The sequence below is a fragment of the Aptenodytes forsteri genome, unplaced genomic scaffold (assembly GCF_000699145.1).
Source record: "Aptenodytes forsteri isolate BGI_AS27 unplaced genomic scaffold, ASM69914v1 Scaffold82, whole genome shotgun sequence".
NCBI classification, from domain to species: domain Eukaryota; kingdom Metazoa; phylum Chordata; class Aves; order Sphenisciformes; family Spheniscidae; genus Aptenodytes; species Aptenodytes forsteri.
The window spans coordinates 13,218,544-13,230,615 of NW_008795490.1; the positions used below are offsets into that span (position 1 = coordinate 13,218,544).

General features: G+C 39.3%; 1 protein-coding gene across 1 annotated transcript in view; it reads right to left on the bottom strand.

Annotated features, from left to right (window-relative positions):
- Positions 1–12,072, bottom strand: part of LAMA2 (laminin subunit alpha 2) — a 299,682-nt gene that overhangs the window by 29,439 nt on the left and 258,171 nt on the right. The window contains exons 50-54 of the mRNA XM_019472632.1: positions 10,740–10,864; positions 8,335–8,497; positions 6,120–6,264; positions 3,710–3,848; positions 2,007–2,018 (exon numbers count right to left, since the gene is read on the bottom strand). Of these exons, the coding sequence (XP_019328177.1) occupies positions 2,007–2,018; positions 3,710–3,848; positions 6,120–6,264; positions 8,335–8,497; positions 10,740–10,864 (584 nt within the window). The remainder of the gene's footprint in view (positions 1–2,006; positions 2,019–3,709; positions 3,849–6,119; positions 6,265–8,334; positions 8,498–10,739; positions 10,865–12,072) is intronic.

A 12,072-nucleotide genomic window follows, 5' to 3' on the forward strand; every position in this document is an offset into this window, starting at 1 on the left:
CTTTAGCAGCATACAAACATTTTGGATAAAGTCTTTGTCAAAGACAGAAAAAAATTTTCATTTGATTTTTTTTTATGCTTCAGGAATTCTTTATGTTCAGGTGGACTGACATTTCTTTTCTATGTATTTTATATTCCCAGTATCTTTCTTATGAAAACTGCTGCATATTTTCTTGTGACACAGCAATATATTTGACTTTCTCAGGCAGTTAAAGAAAACAAAACACTTGGGTTTGTAACAGAATCTGACTATCCATCCAGGACAGGAAAATATTGTAATAGAATTGCAAAGTTCCATGGTTTGGCTTATCAGCTTGTTGCCAGAAGAAATGAGAAAACCCCTGAAAGTAACACCAAAGCTAGCATGCTTGAATGCAAAAGTATGATTTCCCAGGCCTGGGAACACCAGAGACCATAACTGCTGGCATCATCTGAACCAGGCTTGCAAGAAGAAAAGCCTTATAAAGTAATTTCAGAAAAAAAGTTGCCATTACTCTCCATTCATACCATGGAGAGTAAATCCAAAAAGAAAAAAAGCACTAGTGAATTCACTCACAATATTACCCATGAGTGCTTAGTAGAATATCTGAATAATATGAACAGCCCAAAGGAAGAAAAATGAATTTGGAAAATAAATAAGGAGTGATTTGTGGGGAGAAAAAAAAACCCCAAACACTTCAGCTCCCTGGAAGGAAAGAAAAGATTTTAAAGAACATTAATTACAAAATAAAAACATGTTGCACAGATACTGTTCAGCTGCATGTTTTGGTACTGAAAGCCATTCTTTGCATTATAGCCATCCTAGCAAGCGTGGTGTATTCTCTGGCAAATTAGCATCCCTGCATAAGTTAAAGTAAGCATCTGGTTTACTAAAATAATCCATATTCTGCTTTGTTTATAGTCATGTAGTTATGGTCACCTTTCCTTTTTGATTTTTTATTTCCTAGCTCTTCCCCAGTTCCTTTATAGACTCATTTTCCCAGCAGCAGAACAGTTTAGCCATGTCATTAGCAGCAGTGCCCATAGTCCCCTGTCTCTGCTATCCAGAAACCATCCATGTTCCTACCCCCCTCCTGCCCTGCCCCGTTACAGACTGCCCTCATGCTGCCCCGTTACAAGCAGTTGCTGTTATAATTCCCAACCCGTATGAACTCTACATCCTTGCAACCATTGAACACTTGCTTGATGTTTTCTTAAAAGGCTTCCTTTTTCCCTTGTTCCCTTCCAAAACATACAAAACAAGGTCCAAGTTCATTCAGATCTTGCACAAATTCTTGGCCTTTTTGTTTTGCCAAACTATGATCAGTTTCAAGGGACCACAAGCAAAGATTTCTGGAGCTTTGGAGGAAATAATCTTTCGCAGGATTGGGGGAGGAGGGGTGAAGTTGCATTTTTCTAATTCAAGCCAGGAATTAAGCTGCAAAACATGGTGAAGTTCAGTTCATATCTGAGCATACCAAAGCAAAAGTAACGGACACAAATAGTTGCAAACTGAAAACACAGTCAGAAATAGGTGACCTCCCCTGTGCATCCCCCCATCCTCCCGTTCTTAAACTCAGAAGTGGCAAATTTGACAAAAATCTGCACCTCGCTTTCATACCCTCCTCAGTAACTACTTCACTGCCTCGGAGTGCAGCGCTCCTCGCCTGACCCGGGACTATGTTGCTCTTACAGCCTGGAGGTCAGAACCAAACTCGGCAATACAGCTTGCCATAGCTTTGCTTCCGAGGCATTCCCATGTCATAAACAAACACAGCTGAAGTAAGCAGCTGTGTGAAGAAAATAAAAGTCGTTTGTGTAGGTGTGTGCACAGCATGTAAGGTGACAGTATTAAGCACTTGGGAGCAGCTTTGCTTGTTGCAGCAGGAGCAACTCGCTGAATTAACAGCCTTAGCGTAACAGCTGGTATAAATACTGCCCACGCGCTGCTTCTGCGTTGCCGCCTGTGCTTTCAAGCTGCACTTACTAGACACATGCAAGTCATGCAAGTAATCTGATTATTTTTACCTTGCTTTCATACTAGGGTGAGAGAGAAAGGAAAAAAAAAAATGAAAATTACATTAATTGTAGCAAATGATACTTATTAGCAAGGTTCAAAATATTTCACAGTGAAGCAGATACACATCATTTACAAACAACACATTATGGATGGTGAGATTCTATATACATTATCAAGCTATAATAATTAACAGGGTTACTCTGCAAAAAGCTACCTTAAAATGTAATATATCAGAGAGCTTTTATAATTTGTTGCTCTACTTGGCCGTGAGTAAAAGCAAACCGTGTAGAAGAATTTGGCAGAACCGACACGACCTGATAATTACAAAGTCACGGGTATCTCAGCGCCTATTGTTTGCAGTAGCTCAGCTTTGCCCTAATCCCCCTTTCACTATTTTTGTTTCTAATTTACCACAACATTCATCTTGCCCCAGTGACTGATGAATCATAGCTGCAGGCAAAACAGTTACCACAGGTCCAAGTAGCTGTGGTACACTGATTTTCTAAGCAACCACAAAGGATTTGCTGGAAGATAATTGCTCTAGACATTTTGTTATGCACTAGTGTGATTTCACAATTACATAATATAGTGTTCTATTTCATGAGTAAAATAGATCTTTTTATTGCTGGGTGATCTGACATCAGAGGTCAGTTACTAACCTAATAAATTCACAAATATGTCCTTTCTTTTAGTTGCAGAACAGCATGTAGACTAATGACAACAGTTCCTTGTGCACAAGAACAGTTCCTTGTGCACAAGACCACTTCAAGGCTGTCATTATGCCATGTAACTAAAGCTGACATAGATTAATGGGCTTGTTTCTGTGTTGCTCATCTGTTCATTGTAGCGGAGAATTCTCTTGTTCTTGTCATTGCAAAACTGCTGAATATTCATTTAAACCACAAGTAAGATTTTTGGTCTATTTAAAACCGTGCAATACAGTCACTAAATTCAAGTATCTGTTATCCCATTTATTTAATTTATTAAAGCTTAACTTAAAGTTTATCAAGAATAATATGCGATATTTAAAAAATAAATAATGGGAATTTTATTTGAGTAAGAAATTCAGGATCAGGCTTCTGAAGGGAAAAGATTGCCATATTTCATTCTACTTACATTAAATATATCAAGAGTATTGAATCATATACTTTAATTCCTGAATACGGAGGAATTTAATCTAAGGAGTCCAGGAACTTACGTCTACAAATAATTTTAAATGATATCTAAACACAAAATTTTTATACTATTGAAAGTATACTGACCCTGATTATGCAGACATGCATATCCATTTAACTGATCCTGTGCGGAGTAGTCTGTAGTTCAGTTTTTCTACTCATGCACAAGGTAAACACTTGTGCTTAATTTTGTGGTGGTATGGAGCCATTTCTGTAAGTTTGGAGTCACAAATTCTATTCATCAAATAAAAAAATACTTAAAAAGATAAAGGCAGCTACATCATAGTTCTGCACAGCATCAGAAAGCTGTACTGCACCTTTACCACGATTTCCATTGTATTTGTGTAATGTGAGCTGCGTGGTATACATTGAAATACACAACATATGTAAATAAAGCATTGGTCTGCTGTGGCAGTGTCGGGTACTTTGAGAACTCACCATTCACTTACTGCAAGTGAACTTGAGAAATAGAGTAAGATTACACTGCATTTACATCGCCTTACCAAAGGTAAAGAAATTGGTTTGAGCCACGTTACCTTAGATTTCTCAGGGTTGGCAATCCCCCAAAATATATTTTCTCATGCCCTTTTAAGTTGAGCCCAAAGTGGCTGCCTGTAGAAGTTGTTGCTATGGTCTCTTCTTCATTGGTGTCTATGTCTACAATTGATATGTTGGCTGGAAGAGATTTGAGATTAGTTTCAAAATATCAGACAGGAACAATGATGTCTTAGTGTAAGAAACCAACAGAGAAATATTTGGAGGGTTAGCAGGTGAGGGGAGAGGCAAGGAGGTCTGTATTTTGCAATTAAGACGCTGGATTTCCAAATTGTCAATTATGGGCAGAGGAAGAGACCCGCACTTTCCTCTGTTTCCATAACAACCTGAAAAGCTATAGCAGTTCTGTATGCTTTATTTTTATATATTTTCTAAACCTGTTTCAACTTGGTATGTTCTTTGTGTCAACGTAATTTGGAGCTAACACTTCAGGACAAATTCAAGGATCATTTTACATCTAACTTGTGATTTCAGTCCAAAGGTTGTCACTTGAGCAGGACTTTTTTAGTGTAAAAGTTTGTTAAGCATTGTCGTTATGACAATAATAACATTAGAGATTGGTGTTCAGTCACTCTAAACCACTTTCAAACCCAAAGCAGTCAGTTGCTGTCATGTGTAATCTCAATCCGGAGTCAGTGATATGCTACATACAACCATCCCATTTAAACGCTTGTTCCATGTATATTTTTAATGTATGGATTAATACAGAATATAAAGCTCAATGAGAGAGACAAGACGCTGAAAAATGCTGAGCAGCCCCCAAGGAAGAAGGGGATATTCTACCATAGGGATGCAAAGAAAGGGTTCTTTCCTTCTTCTTTCCTCCTTTCTTCCTTCCTTTTTTTTTTTCTTCAGAGAGTTAAATGCAAGAGATTGCTTATAATCTACACTCCCCCCTGCCCCCAGTCTACATACCTAAGGAATGAAATGAGCCTTTATTTTAATTTAAAAAGTGACCAGCCTGATTTCTGGTTAAAGATGGAATAGAGTAAGTTTGGAGATGAAAGACCTGTCAACCTCTTAGGAGATTTCAAAGGGAGGACTGGCTAGAAGAGGTAATCTATACTCTGTGGAGAGGCAGAAGCGATGGGAGGTGGGAGGAAGAGTGTTCTCTGATAGAAGCTCTCCCCACAGATGAGTCTCTTGTAGCAGCAGCCGACTAAATAAAAGCCTTAAAAGAGAGAAGGAATGTGCAAAACCTGAAACCGAACTACTGTTTTCAGGAGTGAAAGAGAATTGAATGGGGGACAGACTTTCCTGCTGTACCTTACTGTAAATAGACTAATTTTCCTTTCATTTCTATACCTGTATCTTCTTTATAAGCACATGATATGTTTGAATGGTATGAATAAATTACAATTATGTGACATTGTATTTTATCTCAATACCTCCTGAGTTAAGTATGAACTAAGATAACTGGCTAGCAACAAGGCATTCCTCCTCTAAAGGTTCAGCAAATCTACAAATGAGAGCTCTGAGGTTTTTTGGCCAGTGTCCCGGCTCCCAAGTCTGCTTCAGCCAAATGACAAGAGAGTGGGTCTGTGTTTGAGATGCGAAGGTCAGGTAGAGAGCTGGCACTGCAGGGGGCAGAGGAGGAGGAGTGTGTTCAGGGGCTCGTGGTGACCCTGAAAATTCAGAATGCAGTAAGACTTCAGCATACAAAGGCACAGAGAATGTCACAGGTGCCATAAATAAAATTAATTGGGCTCAGGGAAGGTTCTACCAGTCCTATAACTGGATTAAAAACAAACAAAAAAAAGGGTTTTGCCAGCACAATAGCCAGCATTCTCTGCGATCTTATCAAATGCCACCATTTCACATTTTGCACCAGTAACAGGTTAAAGAATTAGTAGCACTTTTGAAGATGATCCCAGTTGTTTCCAAGCAGATTCACATCATGCCACTCTGCATATCATTAGGGAATATAAAATAGTTGTGTTTGTCTACTGAGGTACTATACTATCAGTACTGAAGTCATTGCTTTTTTAAGCGCTTTGGGATATGCTGAGCATGAGAGGACTGTACAGCATGAAAGCTATTGCTGTCCTAACAAAAATCACACAGGTTTGTTTTATGATTTTGAACAACATCAGGGAACTGATGAAAAAGCTTCCTTTTTCCCCACTCAGAAGCATTTTAGAATGTAATTTATGCAACTGTAAAGCAGAATTATGCCTGAAAATTAAGCTACCTGTTCATAAAAGGCCTGTTTGACAGTGCAGTCACTCACATGCAACTCAACACACCTGTAATCTAAGCAAAAGAAGTTGCTAAATCACTAGAACTTTGTAATTCCAGCAGTTTTGCACAACATCTTCCCCATGATTAGATGGTTAGCTGTACTGCACAGGTAACTGGGAAAGTCATGGTGTTGACACCACAGGAACTCACCTTGCTTTTGAATTCTTGACAGGGTGAAAGATTTCCATTTGCCATCATTATGATTTTGGTTGCTGATAACAGAAGCTGTACCTGAACCCAGATCGTAGCTGACTTTTATACGCCCACCACTGAGTTCTACACTCATGAAATCCTTCTGTTAATGAAAAGGATTAGATACACAAATTATGATTCTTGTTCATTTTGGTAAGAGGCATATGACATTAAATAAACACTTTCTTTTCCTGGGTGACAATAGACAACTTTTTTCAAGCTTTTTAAAAAATCTACTTAGGCATTTGCTGCCCAGGACTGTAATGTACAAAAGTCTGCTGCCAACAAGTTCTTTTTCCCCCTTTTCTTCTCCTTTGGATTGCGAATTTATCTGGCATTTTCTAACAACTTAGCTGGAGTTTTGATGGGATGTCTGTACTTTTATTTTCTTAGATTGAAGACAGAAATACACATTATAATTACCTGAAACTATTACTCAGCTTTGAGTATTTGTCTGTACTACAGTTAGTGCATTTACTACATACCTCAGCTAGATTTAAACTTGCAAGGTAGAAAACAAGAATAGTAAAGATGGTAAAACGGGCTTGTTTTACCAGGGTTTCCAGAGGGTAATCTGTACTGATGGAGCAGCAGAGCGCTATGAACTGTTATCCTCGTGAGCCACTGACACCAGTATCTAAGCAGCAACTGGAGATGGCTGACTGGAGCAATGGTATATGCTGCAGTATCTACAGAAGAAGAGCTGGCAGGATGCAAAGAGCAAAACAAATAGCCAGGGAACTGGATAGCATGAAAGGTATTAAGTAAGTAATGGTGGAACTATGACCCAGGACATGAACGTACCAGAGAAATTTTAAGTTTATCATTTTGCTCATGGCCAGTTTCACCTATGCTCAGATCTAGGGGGAATGAAAATACTTTACCATGTGCTGAATACTTATGCAAAACTGTGATAATAATGTTATGTATATGAACATAAATTTATGTTGAGAAGAAAAGAGTAAAATTTAACAAACTCAGTATTCTATATGCTTATGCATGTCTATCCATGCATGACTAGAAAGAGCATCCTCAAAGTTTTTATACAGTGGGACAATATCTTAAGAGATAAATTGTGTCAGGGACTAGTTGCCTTCCAGTTCCCAGTGTTTTTCAGAAGTTCAAGTAAATAATTTTTTCTAGAAAACTACATAAATTCATAATAATTATACAAAATAATCTAAAATAATTACATTAATTATACTTTCAATTATAAAAATTAATTAGAAAAACTACGTAAGTACTTCCTTAACATAATAAAATGTTATCTTTTACTACAGTCAGTCAGGAGAAGCACCCTCCTCCTTGATAATTCCGGCAATTCTGATAGTTTTTCCCAAAATACAGGAATCTAAAATAAGACTGATTTACACAAACACAGTTTTTGTAAAATAGTGAGTGCTCAGTAATTCTTCAAGACGTCAGTGAGAACTGCTGTACATAATTTCTGGCCCAAATGAAAAGGCTAAAGAAAGGACTCTGTTCCCATTCAGGCATGCAAATGAATCTGGATCAGAGATTCTGAAGCTGAGTTATTCCTGATTCATGTGAGGATCTGGCCAGATGTCTTTATAAATAACTTCTCCCTGTTATCCACACACGTTTGATAGTGTGTGTGAATAAAAACCTTGAACAGCTTTATAACTAATGTTTCTATTCTCTATTTTAGCTGTAAAAGGCACCATTTGTAGACCTTGTAAAAACGTCATCACCATCACATCCTGTTTGTTGCACCATTCAGTTCCCCTTTAATGCCACTCACATTAAACAAACTTTTTCTTTATACGAGCAGGACTTCTATCTAAGACTTGTCTCTTCCCATATTCTCCCTGCCCTCACACTATGTATTTTAAACTATGAATGTACAACCACAACTGGCAGTGTTTGCACAGGTAAACATTTGGGATAAATGAAAATTAATTAATATTTTCATAAAAGCTGGAATTCCCCTTGGTCTAACATAATGCTCCCCAGTCAGTAAACACTAGGTAGTCAACTTCCACACTGTAACATTGTCTTCACTTTGAAAGCAGTGAAACATCATACCAGGCAACATCATACCAGGACAGTGCTACATTAAATTACTACTTATTTTTATAATATGATGAATTCAGCCACTGTAAAGGTGGCATGAAACCTGTAAGGAGTCTGGAGGTTAACTGGTTTTTCTCACCAAGTCATCAGTAGCAAGATACATCAGCAGGGCGTTCGATGAGAAGGTCCTGAATTTGAACATGACTGTGGAAATATTGGGGTTCCAGCGGATTGGGCGGCTCACCATGGCGTAGCTGTCGCCATCAAACTGGACCGTCCCTTCACCGTCTGCCACCTGTGGGCTGAAAAGGGGCAATTCCAACCAGTTTCCCTTGCCGTGTGAGGTTAAAAGAAAAAGAAGTGGGGGGCGAGGGGAGTGAGGGGACACCTCTTGGGAGTCTTCCTGAACTTGGTTTGATTTCATATCAAACCCCCGTTCTGACAAGTGAAGCTGTAAGGTCAGCTCACCGGCTGTCCAACACAAAAGCATATCTGGGAGGAAGATGGAGGAGGAAGGGACACCTCGGGAGTCTTCCTGAACTTGGTTTGATTTCATATCAAACCCCCGTTCTGACAAGTGAAGCTGTAAGGTCAGCTCACCGGCTGTCCAACACAAAAGCATATCTGGGAGGAAGATGGAGGAGGAATATGTCGCATATACCTCACGGTCTGTAATGACTCATTTTGCAGTCCTCAATATAAAATAGCATTATGTACTCTTTCATCTTGTAATAAATCTTGGTTTTGTTATTGTTAGTGATTTTACAACTTTTGGAGGGTCCCAGACTGAAAACCCTGGAAACTGTGATTCTCTGTTTACCCACAAATTACAAACACTGCGAGAGCAGAAGCATCAGTCCCTCCACAGTTTTTGGCATTCCTGCCATTACAGAACAGAAAAGTTCAGGCCTTGAGTTTGTTTGATATGAGTTTTATGATAGACTCTTGTCCATTTCTGTCACACAGATCAGATAGCTGCAAGACAGCAATCTTTTGGTTTAATCACAGACATAACTGAATTTGAACAAGGGACCTACTTGTGAAATATTTGCCAGGAACATGTTTCCCATTTATCCTGGCACACATACAAGGATCTTGAATGTACTCCGCTCACCTTCCATAGCTACATTTAACAGTTAAGTTTTTGCAATTAGATTTTGCAGGGGAAAAGGACTCTCTGGTACTGGACCAATGGGTTAAGGTAAAAGGGAGCTTTTAATGCAGTTTTCTACAAATCTCAAATCTAGTATTCTTTTTTTTAATCTCCCTCTCACCCACCCCCACTCCAAGCAAGCAGATCTACACTATCACTAATGAATGAGAAAATTAAATTTAGGGAGAGATGCACATAAAGGTTTAGGCATTTCCATTAGGACTTGCTTGGAACTGAAATGCATATATCCATCATCACGCTCCTTAAATTTCCACCTAAGTGTCAAGGGCCTACATCTGTAGTCAAGGAAATCCTCTGGTATTTCCAAAATTGTTTTTGTTCACAACTGGAATTTCCATCATTTTCAAAGGGCTAAGCCTTAGCACGTTGTCAAACTAGCAGCCTAGTTTGAAAACTAGCCTACTCTTAACTTCCCTGACTGAGTCTACAATTATTTTACCTAATGCAGCGTGAGCTCTATATCATACAATGACGCTGCTGAATTCCCTAAAAAAACAGGAGCATCTAAGAGGACAGTGCTGCTTTCACGCAGTGGGTCACTGTGAAAGTCATAAACCATAAACAAGGTTGTGAGAGCCCCGGAGTCTGTCTTCTTTACATGACAATTCCCAGGACTGTGCTGTAGTATCAAGTGGTGCCTCTATAAAGGCCCTCAGCTTTTGAAGCTGAGACATGGCACAGGAAAGTGTTTGAGATTAGTTTGGTGGGAAAGAGGAATGAAGATGGGTCACAGCTCTCTAAGGACAAGGACACATCTGGAAAGGAAGTAACTTACGTTATTTTAAAATTCCTGAAGAGAGTTCTGAGCCTACATATGTGAATCCTGGTCCTGCCTGGATGGGCTATTTACCCTGTCTGGAACCACAGGTCACTGACAGGGACAGGATTTCCCATTCTCTTTTGAGAATGGAAACACCTTTCTCTTGTGGGGGTCTCTGCTCACTACACTGGTGGCTGTGAAAGCCACCTTGAGGCACCTGACTCTGCCCCATGCTGCATGAGAGCTGCAGGCACCCACACTACAGCGGTCCATGAGCCAGACTCGGTCCCGCTGTGGATCTCACCCTCTCTTATGTTTTGACTAATCCTGGTTACTGGTTAGCAGGAGTCTTTCCATCACAGCACTGTTAGGCCGTCTTAATTCTGTTAAGACACCAACCAGATTTACGACCGAGATTGGGTGCTTCCCCTCTTGGTGTAATTGCAACCTAACTTTGTATTTCCTACAACTCTCAGCATTCCATACGGATCACAGCTGTCTACCGGAACTTGATGGCTGCTGTGGAAATTCCTGCTGCTTACCACAGAATGCAGTGTCACCGCAGACAGGTTCCCAAAGGAGCATGAGAAACAATCAGGGCTTTACCTACCTGACGGCACATCCTTTGCAGTCACCTTCGATATCCCTGAAATTCCACAGTCCTATGGGTTTGCTGTCTAGAAAGGTTTCACCCATGCAGCCAGTGAAGGTGGTGACTCTTACAGCATCTGACTTCTGCAAGAGAAAACACAAACCTCATTAGAATTCAATTTGAAGTGATCTACTGTGTCTGAAAGCATAGCTGCTATGAAAATCACAAATACCAGAAGATGCTTCTTAATATTCTAAATATCAAGAGTAATATTTAATCCAAGAAGCCCTCCTATCGAACAACTGATCAGCAAAAATGTGAGCTAAACTTTCTGTCAGTCAGGATGGAAAACCCCATTTATATTTGAGACTCTGGGGAAGGCCTAGGCAAAACGATTCCTGGAGAACGGGGAGGTGCCCTGACTTCCATGTCACCGTCAGCTTTCCTGGCTATTTATAGAGAGCTGCCTGCTCCCACTTGTTCAAGGTCTATCTGGATTTTTGTTTAAGACTTCATAGAAAGGACTGTGAGGAATCTTGCCCACAGTACAATAAGGAAGATGTTTCTGCTGTACTTAATGCTCAAAAGCCTGCAAATTGAGCAGATCGTCCAAGTTAGAAGACCAACTGTGACCTCAACTGGCTACACCTGTAAAATTTATGCTGAATTTTGGATGCAGAAAAAAGTGCAGATGGAAAAGCAATTAAAACTCAAGTCCCATCAAAACTCATTAAGCTTGGGTCATGCACATGGGGTAATGCTCATTAGATCATAACATGGTACCATGATCAAGGTAGTAATATTTGACAGTACACAGAGTACTCAGCTCAAAATTATCCTTCTAAAAATACCTGGTTTCATTTAAATTTCACTTCATCAATATGAGCTGATTGAAAATCTATATACTTAGCTATTTGAGATAGACAAGCACCTGCTGTTTTCCATACAGCAATTACGAATATTAAGATCTTGCAAGAGAATATGGAGAAGTGCAACTTGAAAATATTAAAGGAAAAGTATGACTCAAAAGACCTAATGTGCTGGTGATATTTCCCAAGATAATTGGGAAGGTTTTAATTAGCAACAAGTATGAACTTAATGTCACTTCTGAGAAATTCATGACATCTAAGTATCATAGCCTTCTACTCAAGTCAGATGAAAGATGGCTCTAAAAACTGAAAATGAGCCTTCTTTTTGAACACACTGCAAAGATGCATGCAGAAAGGGATGTGACAAAATCCCAGGACAAATCTAAAGCACTCCAAAACCCAATAATATGAAAAAGCAGATTTCTGAGAAAAAGATTTAAAAAATATCAGTGATCTTGTTAAATGTCTAAAGAGCTTCATGG